Raw genomic sequence first — 14,476 nt, 5'->3', positions numbered from 1 at the left:
AGGGAGCCAGCGCAGCGCTCCCTTCCACCTGCTGTACACCCCGGCCCTGCCACACAGTGTACAGCCATTCGTTAGAATGGCATCAACTCCTCCTCCTCACATGCACTCTGCGCTGTGAGGAGGAGGAGATAGAGCGCAAGCGCCGGAAAACCCGGCCATCACTCGGGACACATCCCGGTGATGGCCGTGTATTACCCGGCCCCATAGACCGGGCGAAGATAGAGCATGTCCTATTTTTTGACGGCCGGTTTTCCCGGGCGTCAAAAAATCGGTCATGTGAATAGCCCCATTAGGGGTCTATTATTCCTAATGCAGCCGGGTGCCGGCCGATTTATGAACGGCCGGCACCCGGCCGGGAAACCCTGCCGTGTGAATGAGGCCTAACTCCCAGTACAGGGGGGCATTCGAGGGGTTCAATTATAGAGCCCTTCCGTTCATAAACCTGAAATCTGTGGGTATACACTGAGTTGCTCTCGCACAGCTTGCACATTTTAATTCCATAGACTGGGCAGGTATTGGCGGAATTTTAGCCTCCCTTTGAAATGTACAAGGGTTTTGTCCATTGCAATGAAAAACTGTCTCGTGGTAAAAAGAAGCGTCATGCCCTATCTTCAGGCATTTACGCCTCTGACCTCCCATTGACATCAATGGGAGGCAGAGAAAGCGTATTTCGCAGAGTTTTTTGCCCGTAGCACTCAATGGGCGCGAGCTAAAAACGCAGCGAAAATCGCGGCAAACGGCGTGCAGGCAGGTCAAAATCTGCCTCAAAATCCCAAACTGAATTTTGAGGCAGAATTTTTCTCCTGCGAAAAAACTCAGTGGGAACAGGTCCCTTTAGTAGAGAAATTTAGAAAATGAAAGTAATCGTCATTTGTTGCTTTGAACGTTGTCTCAAAGATATTTACAAATGTCACTTCAGGGAGTTTTTTCATATTGATGACCTATCCACAGGGCAGGTCATGAGTATATGATCAAAAACCCCCGGACCCCTCACCAATCAGCTACACTGCATAGCAGCCGTGCTGCAGAACTGAAACTCTGCTCCTATTTGCTATACTGGGACCTGAGCTGTCTGCTTGCGGCATGGATATCCAGTACCCAGAGGCAGCCGGAGCAACTGATCGGTGCGGGGTACGGGTGTCGGACCCCCACCGATGATATACTGATGACATGTCCTGTGGATAGGTGATTAGTATGAAAAAATGTCCCGTGCCCGAAAACCCCTTTAAGGCCGGATTCACACGAGCATGTGTGTTTTGCGCACGCAAAAAACGCGGTGTTGTGCTCGCGCAAAAGGTCTGCAAAAGCTCAGTGTGTCATCAGCATTTGATGCGTGGCTGCGTGATTTTCGCGCAGCCGCCATCACTATGACACTCTATTTTTATGTTTGTAAACAGAAAAGCACGTGGTGCTTTTCTGCTTTCATTCATAGTTTTGACTACTGTAGCGCGCATCACGCGCGGCACACAGAAGTGCGTCCGTGTGCCGTGCGTGGTTTTCACGCACCCATTGACTTCAATGGGTGCGTGCAGCGCGAAACACGGCCAAATATAGGACATTTCGTGAGTTTCACGCAGTGGACATACGCTGCGTGAAATTCACTGACAGTCTGAACGGCCCCATTCAGTAAAATAGGTCAGTGCGACGCGCGTGAAAATCACGCGCGTAGCACAGACGTATTATACGTTCGTCTGAATAAGCCCTAAGTCACATGTTGCAGACACTCATTGCAAGCAGTGGCTACAGGGGATGCAAAGGATGTAAACGCTCCCTTCCCTTGGTGAGTAACTAGGCCTTAAAGGAGGGCAAGTGAAAATAAAGTTTTCAGCTGCTTTTGTAGAGCAGAAAAATAAAGAACCATTGCTTTTAAGAAACCACATGACCGAAACCTAAGGTACGGTAAATGAAGCAGAGTTTCCCTCTCCCTAGTTTTACACTTTAACACCCATCACCAAGTCTAAGGGCATCTTACAGATACTGTTATAGTATATTACTACTGGGTGTTACATTCATCCCCTACTTATCTCTTAATGCTTATTTTTAGCAGTCTGTGGGACTGTTAGGCTTCGTTCACATATCCGTCAGGGATCTATTCTGATGTTCCGTCTGAGTTTTCTGTCAGAATGGAGCCCTGAATGAAACAAACGGAAACCTTAGGTTGCCATTTCCATCACCATTGATTTCAATGGTGACGGATCCGGTGACAATGGTTTCCGTTTGTCTCAGTTGTGAAAGGGTTCTGTCGTTTTGACAGAATGAATAGCTATGGTTTCCGTTTGTTTCAGTCAGGGCTCCATTCTGACGGAAAGCTCCAATGGAACGTCAGAATAGATCCCTTACACATATGTGAACGAAGCCCTACTTGGCCCTATAGAGCACGTCAGTTATATAATTTTGATGAAGTCTAAGGGTACGTTCACACGCCGTGACCAAAAACATCTGAAAATACGGAGCTGTTTTCAGGCGAAAACAGCTCCTGATTTTCAGACGTTTTTGTAACAACTCGCGTTTTTCGCGGCGTATTTTACGGCCGTATTTGGAGCTGTTTTTCAATTAAGTCAATGAAAAACTCCTCCAAAAACGTCTCAAGAAGTGACATGCACTTCTTTTTTGCAGGCGTCTTTTTACTCGCTGTATTTTGACAGCAGCGCGTAAAATTAAGCCTCGTGGGAACAGAACACCGTAAAACCCATTGAAAGAAATGGGCAGATGTTTGTAGGAGTAATGGAGCCGTTTTTTCAGGCGTAATTTGAGGTGTAAAACGCCCAAATTACGTCTGAAAACACTGCATGTGAACATACCCTAAGAGCTCGTCCACATACTGCAAAATTGCCGCGTTTTTTCTGGCCGGAATTTCGGCCGGAAAATACGCAGCAGAATACAGTAGCAGCATCATGGGTGAGATTTAACAAATCTCATCCACATGCTGCGTAAAATTTCAGAGTACAAATTGGCTTGCGTTGCGTATTTTTCGGACCGCACCATGTCAATTCCTGCTACGGAAAGTATCCAGAATTACTGCGTTTTTCAGAGAAGATGTCTCCATCTCCCAGCATTGAGGAATACGCAGCAATTTACACACCATTTTCTGCCTCAAAAACTGCAGGAAATAGTGCATTTTTGTCGCAGCGGAAAGTCTTTGACTTTCAACGGAATTGCTGCAGAAATTTTCTGCAAAAATTCCATGGTGTGTGGACAAGTCCTTATAGAAACCCTTTTATGACGGTTTAAGAGATAACATTTAGAACTCCTATGAAATGCTAATCTGAACATGTTAAGAAATGTAACAAAAAGCAATAAACTGATCGATAATAAAAGCAAGAATGTGAATCAAGCCAATAGTTGGTCACTTCAATAAATCCTATTAACGATATGCAGTCCTGTACACAAGAGGATATAACTAAAGTGAACAAGCTTTACAGTTCTGCAAAGTATAAGGGAAATTCTTAAATACTTAATGGAGTTTAAAATCCCCAAAAAAGGACTGCATTCCTGAAGACAGTGACTGAAGCAGAGGCCAAGCCAGAGCATGTTTGTCTGCAGAGCGGATAACTCACCCAGACCCAAACAAGAACGTGGTCAGAGGATAAAAAGGTTGCCTAAGCCTGTTCTTCTCCAGTATTTGGAGTTAAAGACTTAAATGAATAGTATGAAGATCCGAATGATAGTAAATAAAGATCCGGTTTAACCCCTTAACGACCTCCCTGTCTTTTGACAGGTCCGGAGTCTACAGCGATGTCTTTTGGCGTCACTGTAGAAAAGGCATATGAGCGTTACTAACAGCTGCTGAATTAAGAGAAACCTGCTGAGTACTGCTGGGATCGGGAAAACTCAGACCCCAGCTGTTTAACCCTTTGATCACTGCGGTTCGTGACCATGGCATGATCAAGGGGACTTCCATCTTCAATCGCGTCATCGGAAACTCAATCGGAGACTGGAGGAACCCTCTGCAGTCACTCCTGGAGACCTAGAGAGGACCCCAGGGCTGTCTGCTCAGTAAGCCTACTGTTAAGGGCACACTATGTGCTGCCCTAACAGCAGCCTGTGTCATAGTGACACAGTGAAATGTAATAGCATACAATGTGAATACATTATAAGTAAAAAATATTCTGCGGCTCAATGCAATTACGATGATACCATATTTTTGTAAGACGAGCTGTAGTTTTTATTGGTACCGTTTTTTGTTACATACTCCTTTTTGATCACTTTTTATGAAAATTTTTTTGGACCATTAAGTTGACAAAAAAAACAGAGATTTTGGCATTTTTAATTTTTTATGGCATTCACCGTGCAACTGAATTAATGGTATATTATAAGAGTTCAGACATTTACGGACCAGCAATACAAATTTTATGATTGCTGTTCCTGGCCGTTAGTCCCGGGTGTCGGCTGTAAAACACAGCTGTCACTTGGAGCGTATGGAGCGCGCTCAGCGCGTGAGCCCCCGGCACCACAACGTGATATTACGTCGTGGTGTGCGAAGGGGATAATATATATTTTATTGCCCATACATTACATAAAACAAAAAACCTACACCTATTAGGTATATACGTGACCGTAATAACATGAAGAAATAATTTAACATGTTATTTAGCGTGAAACGTGAGCAGGATAAAAAAACAAATAAAACAATGCTGAAAATCGGTTTTTCCTATATTCACGACGCAAAAATAAATGATATATCTTAAACAGTACATTTTCTTTCCCCGTAACCACACAGAAAAAAATATGTACAATTTCTCCCGCATTAAAACAAGGCCTCATATAGCTGCGTCAATGAAAAAAAATTAAAAAAGTTATGGCTGCTGAAAGGCAGAGAGGCAAAGACGAAAAAAATTTACTGGTCTTTAAGGCCTTTTCACGCCTGACATATAAGACATCTGTTTGTGAATTGATGCTTATTAATATTCACTTTAATGGTCAGTCATATTTCTGTTGCATATTATTACAGTGCCCAATCTTAACCATCTTCATCTTACAATATAGAGAGCAGTTGCTATCATATCTAAAGTGTTGTTATACTATATATGTCATATTTTAGTGTCATGGCTGTTCCGCTAACAGGGAATAGAACAACAGCAAAATGGAATAGTGCCCCCAGTGGCGAAATAATCACTGGATGCGATAAGTTGACATGTTCTCTAGACTAGAGTACCTTTATTTTAGTATGTAACAGCACTCAACCTGGCGGTGCATGACAAGAAAAGGAAATTTTGCGCTCAATGACATATAAGTTGTGACTATCCCGTCATTTTGTGCCCCCTATTTCATATGTTTTCTTTTGGGGCTAAGAAATCGCAATTCGTTTTCTATACTGACATCTTGCCAGAAGGTAGTGACACAAATCTCTGCCAAATAAAATATTTCAAAGACTTGTGAATAAATAATCATATTCTATATCACAGGAATTCTATTATGAACGTTACACCTTTAACAAAACGTCACTCAAGGCGGCGACCACTGGTGAGAAGGGGCCTTATAGATATAAAGACACTTGTGTATGAGCTGCTTAGTAATGTTTCTTACACCTTATTCATGTACTATAAAGTGGGCACTACCCTAGAACTGTTCTGTATACTATCATATTTGGAATGACAGCTCACAATATATAGACCAGTATGTTATGTTTACAAATATATGATCAAAAGTAAATACAGAGATAGATACATAGAATATGCGGTATAATGTTAGGATTACTGTCCAAAGTATCATTTAAGAGAACTGTAGCCATTTCTTCCACAAAGTAAAGGCACATGTGTATTATATTGCTCTCCACAACAGATATTTTATATACTTGTGACCCACAGTACAATGGACTCTCAGATAAAGTGACAAAGTGCGGTCATCTCACCATTTCTGCGTGCACTCTAATATCAGTTCTTGGTAAGAGGCCACAAACTGGAAGCGGGATGCTCTCTTGCCAGTGCGCTGCAGTCTCTTCCATACAGAAGTCATGGTTGTCTCTCACAGTGACAGTCTCTGGCACTCTACAGCATGTTGATGGGTGCAGAACAGCTCTCTTTCCTTGCTGCTGGTGACTCAGTTGAGTTCTCTCTTCTTCTTGCCTCTCCCTTCCTGTGTGCTTTCTCAATGTCTCACAGTTCATGTGCTTGTCATTTTCTTAAAGTACTGCATTTGTTTCTTGACCTGTTCCCTTGTCCTCTCTTTTCTAGGAAAAGGAGCAAATCCTGATGTTTGTACTAAAGCTTTACCTTACTTTTTAGTGGGTCTGCCTGTCAGAGACTAATAGTCACTGCGCCTCCATGTAATAACCTCTGTCAATGACAGCTCCTTTAACTGTAGTAAAGTCTCTTTCAATCTACCTCTGTCTTTCCTGTTTTCCGCTGACAGTTCCCCGTCTCATGGGTGCTTCTGGCCGGTCTCTTTCACATTGACCCCCTGTGTCTGTGTTAAAAGTTCCTCTTTGTGTGTTTCTCTGGCTCTGTATGTCTTTATGTGTTTCCTTTTAGTCTGTCTCTTCTCATTCCCTGACTTAGTGACAGCCTGTTCCCCTCAGCTAAGCAGAAATAAAACTTGAAGGAGGAGTGAGGGCAGAGGGTGTGTCTGTGTCTGTGGCTGTGTATATATTTTGTGGCTGTGTATATATTTTTGCATATACAGAAGTGTCTTTGTATATGTCGTCCTGCCCATGTATCAGCGTATCTTTCATACAAAATCCTTAGGATTTATATTGATTGAAATGCAGACATTGGATGTAGTTCTGAAAAGTTTTTAATGCAGTTTTACCATTTAGCTCAGTAAATGTCAACTTTTCTCTTCATAAAAAATCCCCAGGAAACTAAACCCCTTGTCAAATTTTCAAATGAAATGGTGCCAATTTATCAATGTATTTATTGGTTTTCAGACGTATATACAGTGAAAAATATGTAATTCCAGCCGAACACAATATTTATGATGCCCCTGTGACACATACAAATGTCTCTGGAAAAGCGAGTGGGGCTTTAGATTTGCATCAAGTGCAACTCATTTATCAAATATTGCTAAAACATTTGAACAAGAAAAGTGTTTGAAAACAATGCCAGGTCTGCTTTGTCAACGGGGCGGGCACCCTGTAGATGAATCTGTTGCATGCTGCACTGTGGAAGGTACTGGGACTCGTCCACTGTCTTTCTTTAGGCCTTATGCACACGGCCGTGCCCGTAATTAAGGTCTGCTATTATGGGCAACGCCGGCCGTGGACAGCCACCTGCATTTTTGGCCCCTGCTCCCATATAAAGTATGGGGGCACGGTCCGTAAAAAGCAAAATATAGGACATGTCCTATCTTTTGAGGAGGCTTTCTACGGCCCGGACAGATTCCCGTGGGCAATAGCAGTGAATGTTCCGTAATTACGAACCGTAATTACGGATGAATTCTACGGTCGTGTGCATGGAGCCTTAGTAATATCTCTTCTTTCGAAAGCTGGGTGACAACCAATATTATCACCATTATAGCAACTACAGGGTTGTCACCTACGTTTCCCAGACTGCTGAATTATTTGCATTTCTTTCTGTTCCTGACCATGTAATATGCCATATGTCTTATGATATATTTCCATTATCTTTTTGTTTTGTTTTTCCTTATCTGCTACAGCTATGTTTCATATTATTGCTGGGGTTGGGGGGTGCAGGGTGCTGGCTAGGCCTTGTAATGATACTTCTCCTATTAGGGCTTCACTGGTTGTTATCCAGTGTATATTGGATTGTATCTCCTTGATTAGTATTAAGGAGTGGGTGATTGTTTCAACCGTTTGTTTTTCTTAGTTGTCGTGTTTTCCCTTCCTAGTTTGTCTTGTTTGTCTTGTCTTTGTCTTCACTGCCTTAGTTCATATTATTTGGCTTTACTGTCAAGAGTGCAGTGGAGATGGTGCAGTTGAAAGTCTGTACCTTTAATGTTAGCGTTTCTGCAGCAACAAAGGTAAGGGAGTGGCGGCACTCCTCTGAGACTATATATGAGGTGGTGATGTGTAGATTGCCGGCTGCCACCCACTGCGGTCCCTCGGTGCTAAAACCTTAGTACCTGGGGCAAAATATGTATAGGAAGGCAAGAAAAAAATGCAGTCTAATCACGGGCATCGGCGCCAGGCTCAAGAGGATCAGGAACGGAGTCAGGTAAGTATGATCAAGGAGATCTTTTATTCAGAGGACGACGCGTTTCTGGACCGGACTGGTCCCTTCGTCAGGTCAATATACACGTCATGGTGTATACTGACCTGACGAAGGGACCAGTCCGGTCCAGAAATGCGTCGTTCTCTGAATAAAAGATCTCCTTGATCATACTTACCTGACTCCGTTCCTGATCCTCTTGAGCCTAGAGCCGATGCCCGTGATTAGACTGCATTTTTTTCTTGCCTTCCCATACATTTAATGTTAGAGGGCTTAATGTCCCTGAAAAATGCTTACAGGTACTGTATAAGATGCACAAAGAGTGGGTACATATCTTGTTCTTACAAGAGACTCATTTCCAGGTGGGCCATACACCAAAATGTACTAATCGCTATTATCCAGTCTGGTTTCACAGTGCCAACCCGGAATCCAAGTCAAAGGGTGCAAGTATTTGTATACACAAATCGCTTTCTCATAAGACACTAGATGTATTTGTTGACCCTGCTGGTCGGTATGTATTTCTTAAACTGTCCATTAAAAATAAGATCTTTACTCTGGCCAATTTATATCTTCCTATTCAGGTTCAGGTTGGGGTGTGCCGACTGTTTCTGAGAAAGCTAGAGGAGTTTTCAGAGGGTGTGTTGATTGTGGGAGGTGATTTCAATTTGACCTCTGATTCCAGACTTGATACCTCCTCGGGCAGGTCTTCTGTTCCTAAGACACAATTGGCGGCCTTTCCATGCAATTGATTGATGTGTGGCGGATCCTCCATCCTAAGGTATGAGAGTATACTTATTTCTCTCCCTTACATAATATGTACAGTAGATTGGATGCTTTTCTAGTTAGCCACCACTTGCTTACCTGGCACCCTGTTTCTGAGGTGGGTCCAATGGTTTGGTCGGATCATGCTCTGGTCTTTTTGACACTTACCTTTCCTTATTCAGTGCCCAATTTCCAATCCTGGAAAATTAATGACAATCTATTGCGGGATATGGTATGTGTGTCAGCTCTTAGGGATACGCTTAGCACATTCTTTGATGTACACGCTCGTGACTCTACTTCTTTACCACTTTAGTGGGAGTTTATCTGAGTAGGGGTGACCTAATACAACAGGGGGCTCGATGAAAGAGGGAAAAAGGGTTAGCTATTAACTGACTCCTCGCACAGATACGTGATTTAGAATTCAGTCATAAACGCAATCATTGCGTTCTTTGCTTAACCAATCACATGCTAGATTTCGGGATCGGATGCGCAAACACTCCTGCAGACAAATGTGGCAGGTCCTTGGCACGGATTTTGCATCCCGGTACACAGGCATCTTACATTCCTAAAATTACATCTGCCACTGGTGGTGAGGTACATGACCCTGTAGGCATCACTGACTGTTTCTGACACTATTACTCTACCTTATATAATCTCAAGGGATATTTTCACGATATGCAGGCTGATGCTTTACGTGAAAAAATTGATCATTATGTACAAGACACTGCTTTGCCGTCTTTGGGGGCTGGGGACGCCTTGGGACTTGAGGAGGATTTTTTGGATTCGGAAGTGGAGCGTGCAATTGGGGACTCTCCCTTGGTCAAAAGCCCGGGACCTGATGTATTTAACAATAGATTTTATAAGACCTTTAAGGATCAACTTGCTCCATTTTTGACAAAAGTTTTTAATTCCTTGTCCCTTTGCGCCTCAGTCTCTAGAGGCTCACATTACCCTTCTGCCAAAACCGGGTAAGGATCCCACGAAATGCGCAAACTTTAGGCCCATTTCTTTGATAAATGTGGATGTAAAACTCTTTGCAAAATTGATTGCCTCTCACCTCTCTCCGTTCTTGCCTAACTTAATCATGGACGACCAGGTGGGTTTTGTACGTGGTAGAGAGGCGCGGGAAAATACTAATAAGACCCTTCTTTTAACATCATATTGTCAGACACGCAAGATAACGATGTGTTTGCTTTCTGTTGATGCCGAAAAGGCTTTTGATTGGGTGCATTGGGTGTTTCTAGGTACTGTCTTGACTCAGGTTGGACTTGGCTCTAACATGGTGAATAAGATTATGGCACTATATCATAGGCCTACAGCTCGAGTTCGAGTTAATGGTCTTTTGTCTGCCTCTCTGCCTGTTACCAATGGTACGAGACAGGGGTGTCCACTCTCGCCTCTGCTGTATGTGTAATGACGGGGTAGGGAGACAGACAGGTGAGCCCTAATCTACCCGCCACTCAGTCCCTGCCTACTTGCAACGGCCCGTCCTAGGCGACGGCGTACAACTGGGTGACGGTCCCTACTCTCACTATGTGCACGACAGACAGACAGACAAGGGTACAAAGAAGCTAAGGGAAAAGGGGCAGATGCCCACGGCAACACCGTGAGCTACAAGAGTAGTGAACGAGCCGATTCAAACCAGGAGTGTACGAGGTACCAAACGCAGAGCAAGAGAGTAGTCAGTAAAGCCAGGGTCAATATGAAGCAGAGGACAAATAGTACAAGCAGCAGCAGCAGAGCCAGGAAACAAGCAGAATCACAGGCAAAGGAGAAGCAGGAAATGAAGGTATAAATAGACAGAGGGTGGGAGCTAGCTCCGTCTGGCCAGGCTGTGATAGGCTCTACCACTCCTCAGCCTCCCAGCCTGAGTGGTAGACGAAGGAGTTACTCTATCAGACTTAGGAGCAGGTGCAGACTGACTAACCACGGGCGTCGACACAGAAGCTGTGTCTGGCAGATCCTTTACAGTATGTTTTGGTCATGGAGCACCTGGCTGTGGCACTGCGGAATAACCCCAACATTAATGGCATTTGTGTTGGTGCCCGGCTTCATAAGTTAGCTCTCTATGCTGATGATCTTCTCGTGTACCTTACAGATCCTATGATTTCCTTGCTGTCTTTGACTGGGGAGTTTGAGCGATTTGGTCATTTGAGTAATTTTAAAGTCAATTACTCTAAATCGGAGGCATTGAATATATCTCTAGCTGCTCCTCTTGCTGCTCATCTCGCTCAGGTTTTCCCGTTTAAGTGGCAGCCCACCTCTTTGAAATAATTGGGGATACATATCCCCACTCATTTGTCTGATCTGTTTACCCTAAATTACACTCCTGTCCTACAGCGTACCTTGCGAGATGTAGAGGCATATGGGGGTGGGCGCATGTCGTGGTTTGGGCGTATTAACGCTGTTAAAATGGATATATTGCAGAAATTTTTGTACATATTTCAGACTGTCTCTATTGTGTTGCCCGCTGTCTTCTTCAGGACTTTACATAGGGCCATAACCAATTTGTGTGGGGCTCCTCTAAGCCTCGCATTAGATTCTCTGTCCTTAGCCGGCCTAAATTGGAGGGTGGTGGGTTTGCCGGACTTCAAACGTTACCACCAAGCTGCAATCATCATGAGATTGGTGGACTGGTTCCGCTCAGATACCTGTAGCAATGGGTGCGCATTGAGAAAAGTATGTCCTCTCTTGCATTGTCCTCTTTGCCTTGGTTGACTAGTTCACAGCGACTCGCGTCTTCTCTGCCTCTCCTCACACTTCAGTTTCTTGTTGTTTGGGAATGGCTCATTGGTGCTCTCGACCTTGCTCACCATCCAGGTCCTTTGACTCCTCTTTTTGATAACCCTTCCTTCCCTCCGGCTGAGGATGGGGACACATTCCTCTGCTGGGGGAGACAGGACAGGGGGTTCTTAGCTCAGACCCTTACACCTGATGGTGCAATTTTGTCGCTTACTGCTGTCTCTGAGGCCTGCTCGGGGAGATGCTCAATTTGGTGGTCCTATTTTCAATTACGATCCTATCTCTCTTCCATGGGAGATTGTCTTGCATTGCTTCAGGATGACTCCTTTGAAACATTATCTGTCATTTTCTTCTGCTCCATCTCATATTCTATCCTATCTACATGGGATCCTCCGGCCTGGTTACTGTTATTCTCAGTTGGCGTTCACCAAGGCATGGGAGGGGGAAATGGGCGTTCAACACTCTGAGGAGGATTGGCAGACTTCTTTCCTCTTGGCCCATAAATTGCCGACTTCCTGTTTTCCTCAAGAGAAAAATTATAAAATTCTCACAAGATGGTAACGTTGCCCTTCCTTTCTACATAGGATATTTCCTGATGTGTCTGCAGATTGTTGGAGGTGTGGGGATGCTCCTGGAACTATGTTACACATTTGGTGGGATTGCTCTAAGCTCCGTCCCTTTTGGGGGAACATTTTTGATCTTGGAAACAAGCTCTTTGACACTGATGTCCCTACTTCTCCTTCTATTGGATTGCTTTCCATGGTTTCTGGATCACTCCCTAACCTCAAAAGGGGCGTCTTTAGGCATTTTCTGACGGCAGCTAGGACTGTAATACCACGTGATTGGAAGTCCATTAATGTGCCTTCTTTGCAGGAATGGGTAACTGAGATGAACGGTATTATGAGAATGGAGCAGTTGATGTCTGCTAATCGGGGTAAATCGAAGTCTTTGTTCAAACTTGGTCAGATGGTGTGGTCTTTGTTTCGGGGTGGCGCTGATTTGCCTCTCTGGTTGGATGGCCTCTTTTGAATGCTCATAACGCCAATTCTCTGCCGCTTTTGTCTGTTTGTGTTTCCCTTTGTTGTCTTGTCTTTGTGTTTTTTGTAACTTTGTATGTTGAATTTTCACACATAACATATTATTGGTATTAGTTCCTTGGGACTGGTTTCCCTACGTATTGCACTACTTTTGATTCTGGTTATAGTGCTGCTACTTCCCATTAGCTGTTATTATTTTTTGATGTCTGGGAGGTTACCTCCTCAAATTCTTCTTCTGTCTCTGTGAAAGTATCTTGTACAGTTTTGATTTCATTGCACTGCGTGCAATATTTGCGATATTGTGAGATGTTTTATATGCTATGTTTTATACCCTAATAAAAATTGTTGATAAAGAGAAAAAAAAAAGATTATAGCTTTTGTAATTGGATAATGGAAATATGGAAAACGAAGAAACAAAAATTGTCTGTCCTTAAGGGGATAAAAGTATTAGCATGTAATGTCAGAGCAAGCTGTGAAATGTAATTTATAGTTGTTTATTATCATCATTAACTTGGTGACTTATGAAATCCAAATTAAAAAAAACAAAAATCAAAAACAAACTGAATTGTTCAAATATTTGAAGCATAATTATATTTTCTTCTGAAGATTATATGTGAGGCTAGAGCTAACACAGGTCGCGCGTCCAAAGATCACTGCGTCACAATGCGTACTTTGCATTAACGTAAGTGGATATGATTGGATTTTTACCCGCAAGTTGCCGCAACACCACAGCAGGATGTACAGCAGGTTTGGATTCCTTGCAACTATAGCATCGCGGTTGTGGTAATTTACGGGTTGCAAAACAAGCACATTGACTTTTAATCCTTAAGATGCAGGCAGCACGACACAATGCTCTTTGGCCCGCGCTGCGGCCAAAGTCGCCGTGTAGCCCTAGCATAACATGAATGTGTGTGAAGCAAGGAGCACACAAGTTAGGGTGGATTAACATATATCAGTTGTGACCGGCCAGTTGTTTTAGCCTGAGCTAGACACAACTGATGACGCTTTTGTGCACCAGTCTGGCGTCTACAGCCGGTCTATAATGTAAAATCGCTACACGCAATGTTTTTTTCTGTCCAATGAAAGTAGACAGCCGATGCTAAAACAAATACAAGTGATGCCAAAAATGATCCATAGGAAAGCATAGAACAGATCCTATGGTTTCCCATAGGAAAGCATAGGATCAATTTTAGAATTAGTTTTCCTCCGGCGTTTCTGTATCACGTCGGAGGGAAACTATGTCGGAACACCGGACATATGGAAACAGGGTCTAAATGATATAAAAGATTTACCGGTATGTTATGACTGTTTACATATATGGCATATGTTATGTGAACAAATTAGGCCTTATGTACACGAACGTGTTTCAAGTCCGTGATACGCGCGTGAAAATCACGCGCGTCGCACGGACCTATGTAAGTCAATGGGGCCAGTCAGGCATTCCATGTTTTTCATGCAGCGTGTGTCCGCTGTGTGAAACTCACTGCATGTCCTATACTTTAGGGGTTTTTGCGCAATGGGTGCGTGAAAATCACACGCAGCACACGGACGCACTTCCGTGTGCTATGCATGATTCGCGCAACAGTTGTTTTAAGAAATGAAGGGAAAAATAAAAACACCTCCTTCATTTATTTTTCTAAACATAAAAACCGTGTGTCATAAGGATGCCATATGCGCGAAAATCACGCAGCCACGCACCAAACACTGATGACACACAGAACTGCAACGCGCTAAAAATGCTGAATTTTTTGCGTGCGAAAAACGCACACGTTCGTGTAAATAAGACCTTATTCTACTTAGCTGGATATGACATTTTAGCGTCCATCGGGT

General features: G+C 43.5%; 1 protein-coding gene across 1 annotated transcript in view; it reads right to left on the bottom strand.

The window, feature by feature from the left end:
* The window catches only part of LOC142660156 (uncharacterized), a 152,988-nt gene extending 146,517 nt beyond the window's left edge, over window positions 1–6,471 (bottom strand). Inside the window, exon 1 of the mRNA XM_075836738.1 lies at window positions 5,852–6,471. Within this exon, the coding sequence (XP_075692853.1) occupies window positions 5,852–5,955 (104 nt within the window). The 5' untranslated portion in view covers window positions 5,956–6,471. The remainder of the gene's footprint in view (window positions 1–5,851) is intronic.
* Window positions 6,472–14,476: the final 8,005 nt, after the last annotated feature.

The sequence above is a fragment of the Rhinoderma darwinii genome, chromosome 9, assembly GCF_050947455.1.
Source record: "Rhinoderma darwinii isolate aRhiDar2 chromosome 9, aRhiDar2.hap1, whole genome shotgun sequence".
Lineage (NCBI taxonomy): Eukaryota > Metazoa > Chordata > Amphibia > Anura > Rhinodermatidae > Rhinoderma > Rhinoderma darwinii.
This window is presented reverse-complemented; position numbering and strand designations above follow the sequence as displayed.